The sequence below is a fragment of the Marmota marmota genome, unplaced genomic scaffold, assembly GCF_001458135.2.
Source record: "Marmota marmota marmota unplaced genomic scaffold, marMar, whole genome shotgun sequence".
Classification (NCBI taxonomy): Eukaryota; Metazoa; Chordata; class Mammalia; order Rodentia; family Sciuridae; genus Marmota; species Marmota marmota.
Window position 1 is genome coordinate 6,913,480 of NW_026000205.1, and position 19,493 is coordinate 6,932,972.

The 19,493-nt window shown below is 52.0% G+C and overlaps 2 protein-coding genes across 4 annotated transcripts in view; one reads left to right on the forward strand and one right to left on the reverse strand.

Moving 5' to 3' along the window:
* Positions 1–4,927, forward strand: part of Tgfb1 (transforming growth factor beta 1) — a 15,872-nt gene extending 10,945 nt beyond the window's left edge. The window contains exons 6-7 of the mRNA XM_015497027.2: positions 3,973–4,126; positions 4,624–4,927. Of these exons, the coding sequence (XP_015352513.2) occupies positions 3,973–4,126; positions 4,624–4,782 (313 nt within the window). The 3' untranslated portion in view covers positions 4,783–4,927. The remainder of the gene's footprint in view (positions 1–3,972; positions 4,127–4,623) is intronic.
* A 3,115-nt stretch (positions 4,928–8,042) lies between these two features.
* Ccdc97 (coiled-coil domain containing 97) lies at positions 8,043–19,182 on the reverse strand. 3 transcript variants are annotated; one of them, XR_001504703.2, is made up of 6 exons: positions 18,815–19,182; positions 15,048–15,503; positions 12,679–12,957; positions 12,152–12,281; positions 10,794–10,924; positions 8,043–10,143 (listed from the first exon to the last, which is right to left on the reverse strand). XR_001504703.2 is itself a non-coding variant. In XM_048790859.1 (5 exons), exons 1-5 carry the CDS (start codon positions 18,858–18,860, stop codon positions 10,123–10,125), a joined length of 927 nt encoding a protein of 308 aa, XP_048646816.1. In that variant the 5' UTR covers positions 18,861–19,181; the 3' UTR covers positions 8,043–10,122. The 3 variants fall into 3 exon arrangements, 2 of the variants coding, with proteins under 2 accessions (XP_048646816.1, XP_015352297.1); XM_048790859.1 differs by lacking the exon at positions 10,794–10,924 and having other exon boundaries at positions 8,043–10,138; positions 18,815–19,181; XM_015496811.2 differs by lacking the exon at positions 10,794–10,924 and having other exon boundaries at positions 18,815–19,180.
* Positions 19,183–19,493: the final 311 nt, after the last annotated feature.

Below are 19,493 nucleotides of genomic sequence, written 5' to 3' on the forward strand. Positions count from 1 at the left end.
CCAAAAAAAAAAAAAAAAAAAATGCCACCAAAAAAAACACTCTGAAATCTGAAACACCTTTAGTCCCAGCATTTACAATAAGGGATACTCAATTTGTAATGCAATAGTTTGAAATTTTCCATAATAAGATATTGTTCTCAATGTCGGCTCAAACACCACTTTGACCCCCAACAGAAGCTTCCCTCACAGCTGTCTCCAGTAGCTAAGGAGGATGGGAGGTGCGAGGTCTCCTGGGGCTGCAGGTGGATTTCTTTTATGCATTAGGCCCTGCTGGGTCTTATTTGTTTATTTATTTTCTTGTGGGATTGAACCTAGTAGTGCTTAACCACTGAGCCACATCCCCTGGCCCTTTTTATTGTTTATTTTGAGACAGGGTCTCGCTAAGTTATTCAGAGCCTTGCTAAATTGCTGAGGCTGGCTTTGAAGTTAGTTCTTGGGATTATAGGCATACGCCACTGTGCCTGGCTCCTGCAGGGTCTTTTTTTTTTTTATTTGTTCTTTTTAGTTATACATGACAATAGAGCATATTTTGACATATTGATACAAACATGGAGTACCTCTTATTCTAATTAGGGTCCCAGTCTTGTGGTTTTATATGATATGGAGATTCACTGTGGTGCATTTATATATGCACATCAGGAAGTTAAGTCAGATTCCTCTTGCTGAGTCTTTTTTTAATATTTATTTTTTAGTTAGACACAATATCTTTATTTTTATGTGGTGCCGAGAATCAAACCCAGTGCCTCACGCATGCTAGGCAAGCGTGCTACCACTTGAGCCAAATCCCCAGTCCCTTCTCCTGCTGAGTCTTGATAGACTGGACAGAAGAGGTTCACAAAGGCAAGGGCTGTGCGAATCCCAGGCTCAGCACACATTGGGCCGCAGTGTGTCCTGTCCGGGACAGATGAGGAGGAGCCCGCCAGATCACCTGGAGGGCATATTCTCTGCCCCATGGCTTCTGATTGAGAGGGTCTGGGAATTTGTATTTCCCTCAAGTTCCCAGGTGCTGCTGCTGTTGGTGGTCCAGGGACCCCTCATGGGGAACCACTGACTTGGGTGATAGCATCACAGACTGTTCAAAGCCTTGGACTCAGAACCCCAGCCAGAGCTGGGCCGCCAATCAAAGATGATCTGGACCATCTGGAGTCCAGGACTCCCCCTCCAAGACGGTGAAAGCCAGGAGAATTTTCCCCCCAAACAGGTATACACATGCACACATTCGGGCAGATGGTTGAGTGTCAGGAGGCCCCCTGAGTGTTTCGTCCCGCAGGTTAAGCACACCCTGTTTGATCCAACGGCCCCCATCTCCTTGAACACACAGGAAACTGAGGCCCATCTAAACTGGGGAGAGGTGAGGCTGCATTTGTGAGAACTTTAGTTTCCTAAGTCCTTTCTCAGGGTCCTGTGGCACCTGGAAAGATCCCTTTTTTAAATTTTATTTTTTCAGTTGTTGAATGACCTTTATTTTATTGATTTATATGTGGTGCTGAGAATCAAACCCAGTGCCTCACCTGTGTGAGGCAAGCGCTCTACACTGAGCCACACCCCCAGCCCTGGAAAGTCCTTACCCTGCTCCAGGAGTTCCTTGTCACCTCTTCTTCTGCTTGACTGGCCTGATCACCCCAGGAAGATGAGGCCACAGGCTCCACAGGGTCAGCTGGGAACCTGGCCCCGCCCACCAAGGGCACGCTGCCTCCCCCCTTCTCTGAGGCTGCTTCTTCATTTCTCAAAGGGGAAGAAGAAAGAGCCTGCCCTGCGGTGTTTTGATATGAATTGATCCATTCTCTTTCAGCTACATTTTGGACAGGTAAATACAGGCAGATAGACCAAACCCAGGAAGATAAAGTGACCCCCCACTCTGACCCCAGCCCCTCTCTAAAGAGACGGCCACCTTGGCCCTACTGGGTCTCCTTCCAGAGGGAGTCTCTGCCGCACGTATTTACATATATTCACATATTCTTTTTTATTTTGCCCAACTGGTTGTCTTTTGCAGGTTATTTTGATTCTAAAAGTAACAACCTACCTACTGCTGAGGATTTGGGAAATTCAGAAAGATACTACCTGTCACACTAGCACATAAAAAGTCACTGTTTCCAGGTGTGGTGGTGCATGCCTGTAATCCCAGTGGTTTAGGAGGCTGAGGCAGGAGGATCAAAAGTTTGAGATAAATTATAAATTACCAGCCTGGGTAATTTAGTGAGACTGTCAAAAAAAAAAAAAAAAAAGGATTGGGGATGTAGTTCAGTGGCAGAGCACCTCTGGGTTCAATCCCTAATACCACAGAAAAAGAAAGAGAGCAGGTGGCGGGGAGGGAGAGAGGAAGGAAGAAAAAGTTACTACCAGAGTTTGAATATATTTCCTACTAGTCTTTTGGTGCATAGCAGAATTTGGATTTTGCTGTACCTGTACCTTTGAATCATGTTTTTTGCACATGTCATGAACATGGACTGTAAAGTTCTCCTGGCTTCCCATGAGTCAACCTTTGTGGCCAGGCTCCCTGGTCATCTCAGCTGGGGTGCCCAGGGCCGGCACACAGAACACCCCATTCCTCTCAGGCAGAACCTGGGCTGGACAGGAGAGGACTGGCCTTTGGATCTGAGCCTGGACTTCTTGAATTCCAAATGATAGAGGTTAAAATAGCAGTATAAACACTACTGTCCTCCAATGTGCTTTTTAAAAACAGATGTTCATCAATTAATTTACACATCCAACATTTGCTGAGTGTCTACTGTGTGCTGGGCACTGGCAGGCACTGGGGAGACATTAGGGGAGAAAACAGAATTTCCCACGCTTAGAGGAAGACAGAGGAGCTCTATTAAAATAAAAGGTGATGATGAGTTCTAAGAAGGAAAATATATCAGAGGAAGGGGACAGAGGAAATAGATATTAGGAACTATTTATTTCTCTTACTCTGATTAAAATTGATTTGTTATGGACAGTTTCACATGTTGACAAAGGCAGTGGAGATAATATAATGAAGTTCTGTTAACTCTCATCCAGCTTCAACAATTATCAGGATTTTGTCCCACTTGAAATATGGACATTTTTATATTTTCTTATAATAAGTGCAACATCATATTGCACTGAATGGAATTAATAGTCATTCGGATTGATATTTTGGATAAGATGGCTCAGGCAGGTCTCTCTGAGGAGGTGATATTCATTTGTATAACTGGTATTTATTGAGCACCTGCTGTGTGCCAGGCATTGTGTTGGGAGTCAAGGCTCCCTGAGTGACAGACATTGGAGAAAAGGTTTAAATGAAGTGAAGGAATGATCCAGAGTGGCTATCTGTGGGAAGAACAAGCCAGGCAGAGAAAGTGCAGAAGCCCTGGATAGGACTGTGTTTGAGGAACAGATGGGAATCCATTGTGGCTAGAGTGACATGAGCATGGGTGACAGTTGAGATCAGCCAGATCCCGTGGCACCTGGGGCTCATGTGAGTACTTGGGCATTTGCCATGGGGATGGATCCAAGTCCAGAGCAAAGGAGCGACATGACAGTCTATAGCATGTGGCCTGGAAAGGCACAGATTTCTGTTTTGTTTGTGTTGTCCCCAGCAGTAGGTCCTAGCCTAGCATGCAGCAGTAGTTCAGTAAATATTTTTTACACAAAAAGAACACATGAGTACATGTGGGCCACATTCTTTTTTTTATGTTCCATGTGTGATTGTGCCATGATTTATTTAGCCTTTTCCTGTGGATGTCTATTCAGCTTCTTACAGGCTTATTATGCACACTGCATGCGATAATGTTTTTGATGATGCTCTCATCACAGTGGTTGACTAGAGGGAGTGCTTGAACCGTGCTAGTGATGATCGGCACCCCTACTGCTACTGTTGTGACTACCACAGGGGGTGCAAGGGAGGCGGAGGTGGCGATGGGGCTGGGGAGCAACCTAGGGCCGGCACATGTGCAGGGAGGAGCAGTGTGGCCTGCCTCTGCTCCTGACCTGCACTCCTTTTGCCTGCAGCTCCACAGAGAAGAACTGCTGCGTGCGGCAGCTATACATTGACTTCCGCAAGGACCTGGGCTGGAAATGGATTCATGAGCCCAAGGGCTACCATGCGAACTTCTGCCTGGGACCCTGCCCTTACATTTGGAGCCTGGACACGCAGTACAGCAAGGTGGGTCTAGCTCACAAGGTTGTGGGGAACAGGGACCAAACAAAAAATTAAGTGAGTTAAATAAAAGAAGAGAGAGACAAGCAAGGATGGATAGCCAGGTGGGTGGCACCCACCTGTAATCCCAGCAACTCCGGGGGCTGAGGCAGGTGGATGGAAAGTTCGAAGCCAGCTTTAGCAACTTAGCAATGTACTAAGTAATTTAGTGAGACCCTGTCTCAAAATAAAAAAAATGAAAAGGGCTGGGGGTGTAGCTCAGCGGTAAAGCACCCTGGGTTTAATCAAGAGACGGAGACAGGGTTTAGGTAGGAGGAATAAAGAGATGAGGAGAGACAGAAGCAGAGATGGATCAGGACAGACGGAGAGAGCTGAAGAGAGACAGACAGGTATGGGGAGACTAGCGGGATGCGGACCGTGAGCAGGGGCGGTGTGAGGGAGGCCACAGCCTTGCCCCCTCCGCCAGTCCTGGCCCAGACCCTGACCTGTCCGGCCGTCCGCAGGTCCTGGCTCTGTACAACCAGCACAACCCAGGCGCATCGGCGTCGCCGTGCTGCGTGCCGCAGGCTCTGGAGCCTCTGCCCATCGTGTACTACGTGGGCCGCAAGCCCAAGGTGGAGCAGCTCTCCAACATGATCGTGCGCTCCTGCAAGTGCAGCTGAGGCGGGGCCCGGCCCCGCCCCGCCCCGCCCCGCCCCGCCCCGGCAGGCCCGGTCCCGCCCCCGCCCCGCCCGCCGCGCCCGGGCTGTATTTAAGGATTTCTGCGCCCCAAGCCCACCTGGGGGGCTTATTAAAGGTGAGAGTGGACAGGTGGTCTCCGTGTCTTTGGGTGCCTAAGTGGATCTCTCTCCTTCACGCTGCGCTCCCTCTCTCTCCGTCTTTCCCCAGAAGACATTCATTTGCCCCTGTCACACAAACACCAAGCGCATGGTGTGTTCCAAGGGCCACCTGTAGGTGCAGGGGACCAGTGATGAGCCCTAGTTAAAGCTGTTTGTCAAGCACCTTGGGCACTCTTCTAATTGCCTCACCTTCATGTACTCACGGACTCCCAGGGATTTGATAACACCTATCTTACAAAAGGGAGGAAGCAGAAGCCTGGAGAGGTTAAGGGAGTATTTCCTGCACACCAGGAGCCTAACTTTCTGGGGTGGGGAGACTAGACGGCAAGAAATAATGGTTCAGTGATAAGTAGCATGTGGACAATAAAGCAGGATGGAGTGAGACAGATGGCTTTGGGGAGGAGGGAGAGCCTCTTGGAGGGAGTGGCATTTGAAACTTGAAGGAAGCCAAGAAGGCAGCCTAGGGGTGGACTTGAGGCAGGGAGTGTTCTCGGTAGAAAGAGGATGAAAAAGCAAAGACCCGGAAGCCATGACCAACTTGGGGCACCATGAGGAAAGAGGCCAGTGTGGTTGGAAGAGGGTGAGCAAGGGAAGGGTGTTGGAGCTGAGTCAGATTGTAACACTCTGCAGGCCAGAGAGTAACAACAGTTCTACTTGCCAGGTGTGTCATCTCGCCTAACTTCCTGCATTCGCCCTGCAGCCTGACAGCAGGGGTTGGCAAAGTGCAGCCCACAGCCAACTGCAGCTCACTGCCTGTTTTTGTAAAGTTATATTGGACACAGCCACACTCCTTCGACTACATATTGTCTATGACTGTGGCACTACTTCACAGCAGAGCTGAGTAGAGACCATGCNGCCAGCTCAGGCCTTCCTGCCGGCTCCCGGGGATGGGGTCGGTATGGGGGAGGAGCGGGGGAGCCCCCTTCCCGCCAGGTCTCTGGGCGTCCCAGTGCTAGGTGTGGCCTGGTTCCAGTAGGAACTCACAGGTGTGTTCAGGCCCCGTGTGTGCACCTGGAGGGGGGGGGGTCTCCAGCAAGTGTGGTGGCTCTAAGCCGCTGGTCTGGCACCTCTTGGCCTTTGGTGGGTGGTGGTGGCAGCGGGTGCGCCCCAGCACGTGTTCGGCTCCGTGTCTGTGGCTGCGCTGCATTTCTGTTGAGTGTGTCTGCTGGTTCATGTTTCTGCTGGACACGCCGGGGTACTTTCCATGGGCTCCATGTCCTGGCACTGACTGGTGAGTCTGTGTACCAGTGGGTCGCTAGTTTTTTCTTTTTCCCTCCCCCTCAACATCTTCCCGGTTCTCTTGGTGTAAATTTCTATGTTCTTAGTGTAAATTCAACCTGAAATTTGGGTGTTTTCTGCATGCTTATAGGTCTGTGACAAAGATGTTTCCAGGAGGTGTTGTGTATTTGGCTTTTAAAGGAAGTTTTTGGTACACATGTGTGATTGTTGCCAGTGTCTGTGTGTCGGAGTGAAACCCGAGGCCTCAAGCATGTTGGGCAAGTGCTCTACCACTGAGCTCCGCCCCAGCCCTAGTGTGTGATCAGTGTGTGATCCGCGTGTGCCTTGCTGGTATTCTGAGGACTTTTGTGTTCTGCAGATGGTGTGTTTCTGTGGTGTTTCCAACACGCCTTCCGTGGCTCTTGCAGTCTGTGTGGGAGGCTGTACTTCCGGACTGTGTGGCTTGTGTGTGTCCATCTCAGGGACTGGTATTTTCAGCCTGTGTGGGCAGCTGCAAGCAGGTGGAGTCTGCATTGGTGTCCCCACCTGTAGGCTGGTGGCTCCAGAGTGTGAGAGCGTTGGGAGATCTCAGCAGGGGTGGATGTGGGTCTGTATTGTGTGCCAGTGTTTTCAAGGAAGGGAGACCTCCTGTCCTGTGAAGCCACTGGCATCATCTGGTTGACCAGTGTCCACCCATTGGCCTTTGTGCTGAGTAAGTGGAGGCTGCGTCTGCGGCGTCCCCTTGCCTGCTGGTGCCACGTTGGCTCAGGGCTGGCGGTGGCAGCGGGCAGGGCAGGGCAGGGGCTGTGGTGGGCACTGGCCCCACGCCCGGCCTTGGTATAAATATCCCCAGGCTGCGGCTGTGTTTACTCGGCCCCAGCCTCGGGCGGCAGCAGCCCAGCAGGTCTGGGGGTGGGGGTGACCAGGCCACAGCACAGACATTTCCTTCTGGCCAGACAGACCCAAAGCCTTACTGCCCCCTCCAGCCTAGGGGCAAGGTGGTGACCCCTAATTCTGGGCCCCCAGCGGAGCTCTGACTTGGACATCCAGTTAGGCTTCCTGGATCTGGGAGACACAGATGGAAATGGGGGCCCAGGGAGGGCTGGGCATGGAGGGACAGGAAAAAATGAGGGTGAAGGCCAGAGGAGGAGGGAGAGAGGGATCGGGAAACAGGGTTAGTGAGACAGTAGCTGAAACCCAGGGGCCCAGGAGAAAAGGACAAATGCAGGAAGAAAAGTGAGAAGGGGGAAAGAAGGAGAAGCAAGGGAAATGGAGGGAGAAGAGGGGCCGGCAGGGGATGGAAAGTCACAGGAAGACGCTGACAGCCGGAGACGCAGAGACCAAATAAGATGGGGGAGGGAGGGAAGCCAAAGATCTGAAGGAAACAAGAGGAGGGCATGGGGCAGGCAGAGACCTCAACAGACAGGAGCTGAGGGAGGGAGGAGCAGGGAGTCGCTTTGGCTCTGGCAGGACACACAGAGGTGTGGACGTGGGGGGTGGGGGTGGCAGCCAGCAGAACCCGGACAGACGGGAGACACGGGGTGGGGGCCGGATGCTCACAGAGGGGCTCTTCCCCAGAGGGGCCCTCCCTCCCTGACTCAGCCTCTCCACCCACCCCATCCCCACAACTGGGAGTGAAGAGAGAGGTGCCCACGGTGGGGGCTGCTCCCAGGGGGGTCTCTTGCGTCCCTGCCTGATCCTCTGTCTCCACCTCTCTTCCTGTCTGCTCATCTAATCCCCATCCCTGTGACCGGCTCCACCTCTGTCTCAGCTACAGCGCTCGTCTCTACCATCTGACTAACGATTCTGACTCAATTGCTGCTGCGCCTCTTGTCGCTCTTACAAAATTACATAACCAATTTACGTATGGCAAAGTATATCACCAACAAATTTAATGATCAAATAGACTAAAGAAAGGCTGATACCTACACCAGGGAAAAGTGCCCATGGAGCACGAACCCAGGAGGCATTCTCATGTCTGGAGCTCCTCTTCCCCAGCGGGGGTCTGGAGTCCAGCCGGCTGGATTATTTTGGGCCCTACTGTTGCATCTCCTCCGGGAGACAGAACTAGTGACACCGACAACAAACACCCTGCACAGGACTGCTGTACCAACCAGTGACCCTGGCACTGGCTTTTGTGTGGAGATGGCCCCTGTCTGTGAAGGATAGCGCCTGGCTCTTGGGAGGCCCCCTGGTGTCACAGTGTCCAGTCCTCCTCCCACCTCTCTGTCTTGATTGGGTGGCCCCATATCTGACAGGAAGCTGGCAGGATGGTTTCTGGGACCTGGGTTCCCATCTCAGCTCTGCCTCAGAGGCCTGAGTGGCCTTGAAGCATCTGTTCCCGGGCTCCTTGACCAGCTGCAAAAGAGCCAATGTCTGCTTGGAGGCTTCAGCCCAGCATCAGGCACCTGGCGGGGCCTGGCACAGGTCCCGACTGCTTAGCAGCTCTCATTATTTAACAGTTTCTCCATCTGCACACCCACTGCCTCCATTCAGCTCTAACTTTCCATGTCTGGTGCTGATGGGTCTTGACCTAGAGGCCAGGGTCAGGAACCATAGCCCCAGGAGGCGCTTCTGGGGGTCCTTCAAGGCTGGCTAGGGCAGGATGTCACAATTCCTTCTCACAAGTGAAGTGCTCCTGGGCTCAGCCTCATCAACCCTTGGCCTGAGCTACCACCCCCAAAGTGGCCTGTCCTTTCTGTCTGCCAGGGGAGCAAGGGCCGGGTGTGGGGGCATGGGAAGGTGGGATGCCTGGGTTCCCACAGCTATGGCTGAGTCACAGGCGGCCATCTGGCTCCCATTAGCCCAGGGCGGCAGGGGGCTCTGTGGGGCGGGCCCTGTGGCTGGCTGGGGGCAGGGATGCTGCTGGGGCAGGCTGCGTGTGTGGGATGACTCAGGACCCATGATAACAGCCTATGCGTATTTGGGGAGTGTAAACAGGAGAGGGAGAAGGAGGCGGAGGAAGCGAAGGAAGGGAAACTTGTGGCTGGGTGGGAGGGGGTGGGACAGTGGGGTGGGGAGAGTCCCCTTCCCACACCCCAGCTGGCAGGCCCCATGACCCCTAGACCCGTCTCTGTGCAGCCCTCTGGGTCCCCCTTGCTCCCAGCCCCTTGCAGATAGGGCTCTGCTGCTCTCTGCAGCCGGGTCTGGCGGTGTGTGTGTGTTTCTGTGTGCACAGGCACAGGGCGGGGTTGGGGGGTGTGACTGAAACCCAGAGAGATAAGGACTGAGACAGAAAGGGACAGAGGCAGCATGAGGCTGAGAGAGAAATGGAATGTACAGGCAGAAAGAACAATGGGCCCAGAGAGAGGCCAGAGGAAAGATGGGAACCTAACAGAAGCAGAGTTGCAGATGCGGCAGAGTTGCAGGGCAGCAGGGTAGAGAGCCAGGAGCCAGAGCAAAGCTGTGTGGGGCCCAGGCACAGCCCCCTCTCCCAGGTTGTTGGGCACTGGAATCACCCTAGCCAGTCCAGCCACCATGGGCCCCACTGGCTGGCCTCAGCCCAGGAGGAACATTTATCCCCTGCTGTGGGGACAGAGCCCAGGGCACAGAGTGGGAGAATGGGGGAGGTAGATACAGTGGCCAGACCTGGGAAGAGGGAGGAAGGGGGCAGTGATAGAGGGCGAGAGACAGGAACAGACAGAAGGGACAGGAGAGAGTGGGGAACGAAGAAGGGTAGGGAACTCCAGAAAGAGGTAGTGGTGTTGTTTGATGTGACACCAGACCCCGTGGGGCAGGGGTGCTGCACTGCCGTCCCTCTGGAGAAAGAGTCACTGAGCCGGCCTGTAATCAGCTGCCTTGTTGGGGCTGGGAAGGGTGGGCAGCTGGCTTTGGGGTGGTAGCCATCAGTCCCCATCCAGTTCTGGGCTGGGAGCATCCTCAGGCTCTTCCTCATCAAAGTACCTCTCTTCCTCATCCCGTGCCACAATGTCCAAGTTATCAAAGTCAGGGTTGTCGTCCACTGTGCTGCAGGGGAAGAAGGCTGTCAGGGAGCCCTGAGAGACTCAGGTCAAGGACATGGGAACCCTCCCTCCCCAAAGGTCAAAGGTCATATGATGGCAGCTGCCAGTTAGAACCAGCACTCAGAGGGGGATGCTATGTCTGTCCAGACTTAAAAGGGAAGGAAACATTTTCCAAGTTAAAGACTCTACATAAAAACTCTCATTTCTTTTAAAAGCTGGAAGATGTGGCCACACAGGCCCACATGACTGAGGCAGGCGCTGGATGGCTGTGCCTCCCAGAACGCTTAGACACCTCGACTATCCTCACCAGGGGTGTGTTACTGCTCTCTAGTCTGGTAGAGGCCAGGGATGAAGCTAAACATCCTACCGCACAGGACAGACCACCCCCCATGACAAAGAACTGCCTGGCCCGAAGGTGGCAGGGGTGCCCAGGTGGAGAAGCCCTCTCCTAAGCCACTAAGTCATCCTCTTGGGCGTAGCTCTAACCCTCACAGGGCTCCTCATCACATTCACTGGGTCACCCAGCCCTGTTCCATCTGAGCTCTCTCCCTCATCTTTCCAAAGCCACATCCACCCTGCTGCTCCTCAGACAAGGCAGGGCCCTGGCACCTGCTGCCCAGCCCCGCTCCTTCCCCGGGTATTTCTGTTTCTTACCCTCACCTCCTGAGGCCCCATGCTCAGAGGTCAGCTCCTCAGGCCCCTCCCCGGCCTCCAGGCTGTGCTTCCTTCTGCTCCTTACCCTGCTTTGCTTTGCTTCAAAGTCTCATCCCAGTGTCTTTAAGCCCCTGGTCGGGACAATAAGATGTCAGTGCCTGGGGAGGCAAAACTGTCCAATGTCTGCCTTAGATCATGGGCTGCGTGTCATCACATCTTCCAGCTCTATGAAAAGCCAGGCCAGTCTTTGTCTCCCTCACTGGAGGGGACCCTTTCCAGTGGGGAAACCTTTTGCTAGTTTGTTCCCTGCGCGCACCCAGAGCCTGCACACAGCAGACCCTCGGCATCCGCTGAGTGAACGACCAGGTGAGGGGCCTGTGTAGGCTGCTAAGCACATGGCGGGGCTCCACTCCCTACTTCCTCAGGGGCACCTGGCTTGGGAGCAGCCGTGGTGCCAGCTCACTGACCAGCCTCCCTCCCCCACCCCCCACAGGGGCTTGGCACTCTGCTCACCACTTCTTGGGTGGGAACTGAGGCTCTGCTGCAGCTGGCAGCAGATCCGCCACATTTGATTTCAGAGTGAGGGGATCCAACAATGGGTCAGCCATGCTCCAGTCCCCAGGTGCTGACCATGTGCTGAGCCTTGAGGTAATGGTGATCATGGTTCCCATGTTAACAGTGAGCCCATCAAAGGCCCGTTTGCAGCCCCAGAGTTCATATGTCATTGAGGCTGGATATGAAACAAGAGGGCTCGCGGCTGCCAGACTGTTCAGAACCATGAGGAACGCTGGCTTAGAGGACAAATCATTTACCACTGACTCTGATGCACCAGTTTCCTGTATCCTTATCCTGATGGCAAAATCCTTTTCCTAAGTAGGTGGCCTATGTGTCCTCCCCAACCCCTGGGGCTATACTGTAGGGGCAACCACAGGCCCCTCCAGTTGGGGCAGTAACCGTGCCAGGGGTTAATTTCCTGCAGCGAGGAAGTGTGGGGTCCTGGGGAGGCGGCCGAGTTTCCTGGACACATTGGGAGGATTGGGGTAGGGTTTCCTGCCAGGTCATAGTCACTTGCCAAAATAGAAATGTTTTAATGTTTTATCAATAGTGAGCTACAATGTCAGGCCAGCTCATTCCCTTCCTTACAGATGAGGGGACTGAGAAAGACCAGGCTAGTCCAGGGTCACTTAGCTACTGCCTCTGGTTGATCTGAAACCACAGGGCTGTCTGACCTCTGGGCCCACATCCTGAAACCATTCCAGGGCTCTCATGCAAAACAAAGAGAGGTGCATAGGGCCTGTTTGTGGCCCAGGGTCATGGGGTGCCAGGCTGGGGGAAGGGAAGGCAGGGCCCAGGAGCACCTGTAGTCAAAGTCCCCATCTTTGCCGTCTAGGAAGCGCTGGTGCATCCGGCTGGTGAACTCCTCCCGTAGGATCAGCCTCTCCTCCGAGTCGGGTACCCAGGTTTCTGAGTCTTTGCCTGTTCTCTGATCTGTGGAGACACCATGGGAGGGTGGCCTGAACATGTTCACACAGAGCTGTTGCTTCTGTGCTCTGCCCAGCTAGTCCCAGTGGCACAGAGAACACAGAGGTGACTGAGATAGCCTGGGTCCCCCAGGGGTACACATCAAACACATGACAATGCAGTGCTCTGAAAGCTATATATCAGGGTCAGGACAGACCTGAGGGTGGAGAAGGAAGACCTTCTTAGGAGAGGGACAGGCATGATCAAAAGCTTGGAGTGAGGGATCCTTCAAAAAGTGCAGGGTAGGGAGGCTAGATGCTAGAGATGGGAAGAGTGGGCAGGGTAACACGTCAGGCTGGGCAGACTGAGGCCTGGCTCAGGGCAGGTGTCCAAACACTGGGGTCTCCTTGCTGTTGGCCCTCACCTTCTTCATCACTATCTTCCTCCTCTTCTTCCTCCTCCAGGCAGGCCTCCTCCTCCTCTTGCTGCTGGAGCAGCCGCTGCTGCAGCTCTCGCTCCTGGTAAGACTGGAGCAGTAAGTCGGAGAGTGGGCAGGCAGGTGTGCCGGGGGAGCCAGGTCTGGGGTGCTGGGGCACTGGGGCGCGGGCACTGAGCTCCTCCTGGGTGAGGTACTGCCCAATGTACTGCTCATAGAGCAGGGGTGCCCGGAACCTCATCTGCTCATCACTGAAGTACTCACCCCCTGCAAAGATGAGAGCCAGAGTGGGTGTGTCTGTAGTAGATTTGTGGTCGTGCTTGTAGGAAGATGTGTACACACACAAGTCTGTGTGTGTGTGTGCGCGCGCGTAGGCGCGCATGCTGCACGTTCACATGCAGATGCAGAGGGAAATATGCAGATATATGAGGCTATGGACACGAATACTCATGCTTGTGCTGAGTATGCGCACAATCAGGCCTGCATCTACCTGTGTATTCATGTGTCTGCACGTGTGTGTGTGTGAGGGTGGGCCTAGAACATGTGGGTTTTTGAGGTGCTAGTTGTACAACTGTGCCTAGACAGGATTCAAAAGCTGCTGCCCATGGATGCACGTGTATGGTCACATGTGTACAAACATCCCACTATGTGCCTTAGCATACTGTCCACTGGTACCTATGTCTGGGGATTGGCACATAGGACAACACAAACCAGCTGCATGTGCATCGTATGCCTGTTTGCTGAGCCTGCTTGGCTGTCTGGGTACAAGCCTGGACAAGCCTACACTGCTGGGCACGTATGTGTATCCATCCATGTGGATCTGGGTATGTGTGCTAGCACAATTGGGTCAGGGGAGGCGTTTATCTGCCTGTGGGAGTGCCTGGCAGGGGCAGGGCTGTCCTGTAGTGGCAGCAAGCACCAGATCTAACCTCTTCCCAGGGTGTTCCTTTGTGCAGCTTCCCTCTCAGGTGGGCCTGGTTTCTTCACCCAGGTCCTTTGCATCTCCTGGCTGTCTCTTCCTGAAGGAGTGGCATTGTCCCTCAGCTAACAGTTAAACATGACCACAGCTCTTCCCACCTATGGGTCCTAGTTCTGACTCCAGAGTCCAGGGGCCCAGAATCCACCCAGAATCCTGACCTGTACAGCACTGTGGTCTGTGATTGTCCCTATCTTGCTCAGCATTCCCAGTCCTGCCATCTCCTCATCCCTATCTATTTCTAGCATCTTCCACCAGATTTTTTTAAAAAAATATTTTATTAGTTGTCAATAGACCTTTATTTATTTGTATGTGGTGCTGAGGATCAAACCCAGTGCCTCACACATGCTAGCTGAGCACTCTACCACTGAGCCACAACCCCAGCCCTGCATCTACCTGTGTAGATTCTCTTTTTATCCCTCCTCCCTAGCTCAGACTGTCTCCCTCTTTCACTCTAGGTCCCTTGGTCTCTCTCCTTCTCCTGCTTTTTCCCTGCCTCTCAGTTTCCACATTTAACCCCACCTCCTTCCTTCATCCATTCATCCTCCTCCTTTCTTCATTCTTATTCACCTGTTCGTCCCTGTGTTACTCTTCCTGTATCAATCTCTCTACAACTTGGGTCTTCCTCCTAATCAGAACTTAACTCACTTTCTACTTCATTTGCCCTTGTCTTTTAACTGGTTCTGGGAGTCTAGGTCACAAGATACTTTTAATTATGTCCTGGTCAAAAAGGCACCAATTGTTGGCAGTGGTGCATGCCTATAATCTCAATGGCTTGGGAGGCTGAGGCAAGTTCAAAGCTAGCCTCGGCAACTTAGCGAGACCCTGTCTCAAAAAATAAAAATAAAAAAAGGGCTGGGGATGTGGCTGAGTGGTCAAATGCCCCTGTGTTCAATCTCTAGTATGAAAAGAAAAGAAAGAGGGCTGGGGATGTGGCTCAAGCGGTAATGCGCTCGCCTGGCATGCGCAGGGCTGCTGGGTTCGATCATCAGCACCACATAAAATAAAATAAAGAATGTTTTCCTTCATGGTTCTCATGTGTTTTTTTCAAGAAGACCCTTTTGTCCCCAAAGTCATAAATATTCCCTTTGGTTTCCACTGGTGCCTTTGGGCATGGGGTGAGTTTTTCCTTAGGGACAACCAATGATGACAATGCAATGATCATACAGTTGTGTGTCATCTACTAAATTCTAAGTTCACTGTGTCCCCCATTTTCTTGCTCAGGCTCCTGTCCTCTCTGCCTTACGTTATGACAGACATTTCTCTGTCTCTCCCTGTGTCCCCCAGGATCTTTGTCTGTGCTCCTGCTCTCCTGCCCTTATTTCTCCCTCCCTCCATCTCCACTTCCCATCTCCACCCCTCACCCATTAGCGCCCCACACCTTGGATGAGCTCACGCAGTGCAGCATAGCGCCGGTTACGCAGGCGGGTACGCAGGGTGCGTGGCCTAGCAGTGCCCTGCCGGGCCACCTCAGCACAGTAGAAGTCAGCACGGTGGTCACCACGCAGGTGGCCAAAGCAGGCCAGGTGCTCCTCTCTGAGGCTTGTGCGGAAGCGCTCCAGGAACACTAGTGGCTTCTCATGGTACAGCTGGCCCAGGATGGCCACCTTCTCACGTTCTGTCAAGTCGGGCTCACCCTGCTGCTGGCTGCACACAGGCAGGCGGCTGGCAGCCACAGCATGCAGCATGGCGCTGACTGCTGCATTCTCAGCCCCGGGGATGTCACTGTCCAGGGCCCCTGGTGGGCTCTCTGCTGCTTCCACCTTGCCCTCTGGTCTAGATGGGACTGGTGTCCAGGCCAGCTCACCCCAGTGCCCAGGTTTGGGCTCCGTGTGTCCTATGAGGAGATGGGAGACTCGTTAGTTCAGGGATGGAGTGCGGAAAGGGGCAGAGGGAGGGTTTGGTGCTCACTTACTCAGTTCCTATTTATGATGAACCTATTATATTCTAGGCCCTAGAGAGACCACAGTGAGCAAGAGGTTGACATTTTAGTGGGAACACAGACAATTAACATAATTACTGAAAAAAATGTAGTGTTAGGTGTTTCCCTGGCTATGCAGAAAAATAAAGAAGGAAGGGGGAAGTTAATGGAGGATGGCTGCAATTTTAATGGAAGGGTCACAGAAGACTGCAAAAAAGTGACATCAGAGCAGAGACCTGAGGTAAGGAGTCACTTAGTCGTGAGACTTCTGGGGTAAGAAAGTTCCAGGCCAAGGAAATTGCCCATGCAAAGACCTTGAGGCCTGACTTACTGATTTACTCAATTCTTTGTCACTTGTTCATAAAATTATGAATACATTTACTAACTTGTTCACCTACCCATTCATTCATTTTCTTATGCATTCACACATTCATGTTTTAGCAACTCTACATCTGTGAGGCCCTGAGTTCAACAATGCAGAGGATTCACAGGAGGAATCCAGTCTAACTCCTGCCCTCATGGAGCACCCAGTCTTATGTAGGAGACAATCAAGATCAAACATAGTACACATGCTGGGTGTGGTGGTCCACACCTGAAATCCCAGTTATTTGGGAGGCTGTGGCTGGAGAATTGCAACTTCAAGGTCAGCCTGGGCAATTTAGCAAGACCCTTAAAATAAAATGACAAGAGCTGGGGATGTAGCTTGGTGGCACAGCACCCCTGAATTCAATCCTCAGTATTAAAAAAAAAAGAAAAAAGAAAAGTGGGGGGAAAAAGGAAGAAGAAAGCTGGACACTGGGGAAACTCTGGTAAGAGCTATTTCCTAAGTGTGGTGGGAGCTGCAGCAAGACTACAACAAGCAGGGATACGTCAAAATAAGAAGTGGAGACAACTCTTTCAACTCTTTTAAGTAGCTTGCCTGGGATGGGGAGGACACAGGGGATAGTGGTTGCAGGTTTCTTGGGTGTCAACTGAGCAAGAGAAGACAGCTAGAGCAGGGGATGTGGAGGACGGGGAGGGAAAGTAGGGGAGGGCTGGGAAGATGCTCATTAGGCTGAGAGCACAGGCCATGGAACCGAAAGGCTAGAAGGTGAGGGAGGTGTCCAGGATAAGGTCCAGGGCTCTGGATTAGGGATGGCCAAATCATCCCTAAGACAGGGACATGGACAAGAAACAGGTCTGGCACATGGAAGTTATGATGCGCCCAGGGGATGTTTAAGGGAGGTATCTAAGACTGCTGGGACCCAGGTCTCCAGACTCCTCAGAGGAGAAGTGCTGGGCTGGAGGCAGAGTTGTGGGTGTCCTCAGAGTCAAGATAGGAAGTGGGGGTAGGAGAGAGTATGTGAGCGATGACAGAGAAGAGAGGCCAGGAAGAAGGACTGAGTCGATGGGATGAGACTATAACTGTGAAAGTAAAAAACTGGCTTCCCCAGGGCTGGGACTTTGGCTTAGTTGGTAGAGTACTTGCCTCGCATGCACAAGGCCCTGAGTTCAGTCCCCAGCAGTGTGTGCAAGCGCGTGCGCGCATACACACACCCACATACCCACACACTCACAAAGAAAAAAAAAGACAAAAACACTGGCTTCCCCAAAGAGCTGTATCTTAATTTCTGGAACCTGACCAGTGCCTTTAATATGGAGGAAAAAAATGGCGGAGGGGGGGAGGGTGTGTGGGGGGGGTTCTTCACAGACATAAGTAAATTAAGGCCCTTGAGATGGAGAAATTTTTCTGGAGTATGTATCCAGGTGTGTCCTAAACATAATTACAAGAGTCCTATAAGAGAGGTTGAAGAAGATCTGACACAGAGCAAAACGCAGTGTAAAGGAAGAAGCAGAGACTGAAGTGATGTGGCCACACGCCAGGAATCACAGAAGCCATCAGTGGCTGGGAAGAGGCAAGAAACAGCCCAGAGCCTGTGAGGGGACCCTATGACACCTTGGTTTCAGTCCAGTGATACTGATTTTAGACTTCTGGCCTTCAGAACAGTGAGAAAATAAATTTCTGTTATTGAAGACACTGAGTTTATGGCAATTTGTTTTAGGAGCCACAATAAACTAAGGCAAAGGCTCAGAAGCAGCAACCTGAGAGGAAGAAAGTCCGAGTGCGGTGCGGGTACACGTAAAAGAATGGAGGAGCCAATAGCATGAATCCTCCAAGTAATCGAGTAAGGAAGAAATTGGATGCAGTGACTGTTTAAACTGTATAGGGACAAGTCACTGGGGAACCTTAATCAGAGCAATTTGGGAGAGTAAAGCCAGACTACAGTGGATAAGAAGTAAGGGAATGGAGGCAAATGTACATGACTCTGGAGAAGATAGATGGTGTCTGGAAGGCAGCATGGGGCCAAATGAAAGATTTTCTTTTTAGGTTAGAAAAAATATTTTTATAGACTGGGCATGTAGCTCAGTGATAGAGTGTGTGCTTGGCATGCGCAAAGCCTGTGGTTATCAATCCTCAGCGCCAACAAATAAAAAGATTTTTTAAAAACCCTAAAATTTTGTTATGAAAAATTTCAAACACAAAATTAGAGTACACTGACACCCCTCCCCCTACATTCATATAGCCACCATTCACTTCAACAATCACCAGTTCTTAACCAGAACCAATTTCAACCAATTTCCCAACTACCCCTCACTCCACATCAGATTGTCTGAAGAAATGGACGACTTTTATGATGAGCAAGACAAAAGCATTTTAGATTCTAAGGGGAACGTACCAGAAGAAGTAAAAGACACTAAGATGCAAGGGAGAGAGAGACACGAGCGAGCAAAGAAATGCAGTAAGAACTTTGAAGAGGCAGACTAGATTATGGCCTTGGCAGAAAGGGGTTAGAATGAAATGGGGCTGTTAGTCTCGGGTAAATAGTTTGTTTTGAGACCGGCGGAAGGTTAACGTGGGCCAAGAGAAAGCTGTTTGGCCCAGGGAAGGTAACTGTGGGAAGACTGGCCGAGGGCAGGGGAGAGGTTTTTGATAAGGAAAACGGGTTGGCCTGGAGCGTGGAAGGGGATGAACTAGGAAGAGGTTAATTTCGGAGAAGAATGGAGAGAAAGGAAGTCAACCGCAACAGGAGCGAGGAAAATCTGCAAAACGATGGACCTTACAGGTAAGGTGGAGGGCAGGTGTTCCCTTATAAAGAGTCCTCCTTCGCGTTCCCACGGAATCATTTCCTTGTGACACCGCAACTGCATTCCTCGCAACTGCAGTCTCCGCGTGGCAAGTACCTTACCTTCATCGGGTTCCTTTGTCGCCACCTCCGCCGCCACAGACTCCATCCAGAGTCTCTCCGATTTAACCGCCGCCGCAGTCTCCGCACACCAATCTCAATCCCACGTACTCAGAGACACTTCCGGCAGTGCACTGTACAATGGCCGGGTGTTCCTACGCGTCCGGGTACCGAAGTTCCGGCTCGAAGGAGGATCTTCCTCTGCGCATGCGTCTGCCTTGGTCCCGCCCTCTGTAGCCAGGAAGGAAAGGGGCGCAGGGTTGAAAGGGCGTTCAGCTTCTCCTGTCTGAAACTGGAAAATCTGGAGGAACCCTAACCATGGTTGATTTGTTCATTGCTGTGACTCTTAACTCCTGGCGTATTTATATTTGGGATGAATGGTTGGGCGACCACCCTCCAGGACCTGAAGCTGTTACAGTAATTCTTTTTTTTTTTAAAAAGAGTTTGTGCTTTTTTAGACCCGTTTCTTCACCACCTCATGGAATATTTCTAAGTCTTGACTTATTTATCATCACACCCACTCCCTGGCTAGCATGAGATGGGTGGTGAGGTGGGGGATAAAATTGCCCCTCTGTACTTCCAGAACCTGGAGGAACTCTGCAGATGTGAAGGAAGAACAACGGTGGGTCTGATTTGCCCTAGGGGTTGGGAAGGGACTATTAATGTTTAGGGGGTCTCTTAC

Coding starts and splice junctions, on each gene's coding strand:
- Ccdc97 (XM_015496811.2), bottom strand. CDS start 18,860: ATGGAGTCTGTGGCGGCGGAGGTGGCGACAAAGGAACCCGATGAAG. Junction 12,958..15,047: donor ACTGCGTGAGCTCATCCAAG/GTGTGGGGCGCT, acceptor TCATCTTTGCAG/GGGGTGAGTACTTCAGTGAT. Junction 10,144..12,151: donor GATGGGGACTTTGACTACAG/GTGCTCCTGGGC, acceptor CTTCCCCTGCAG/CACAGTGGACGACAACCCTG.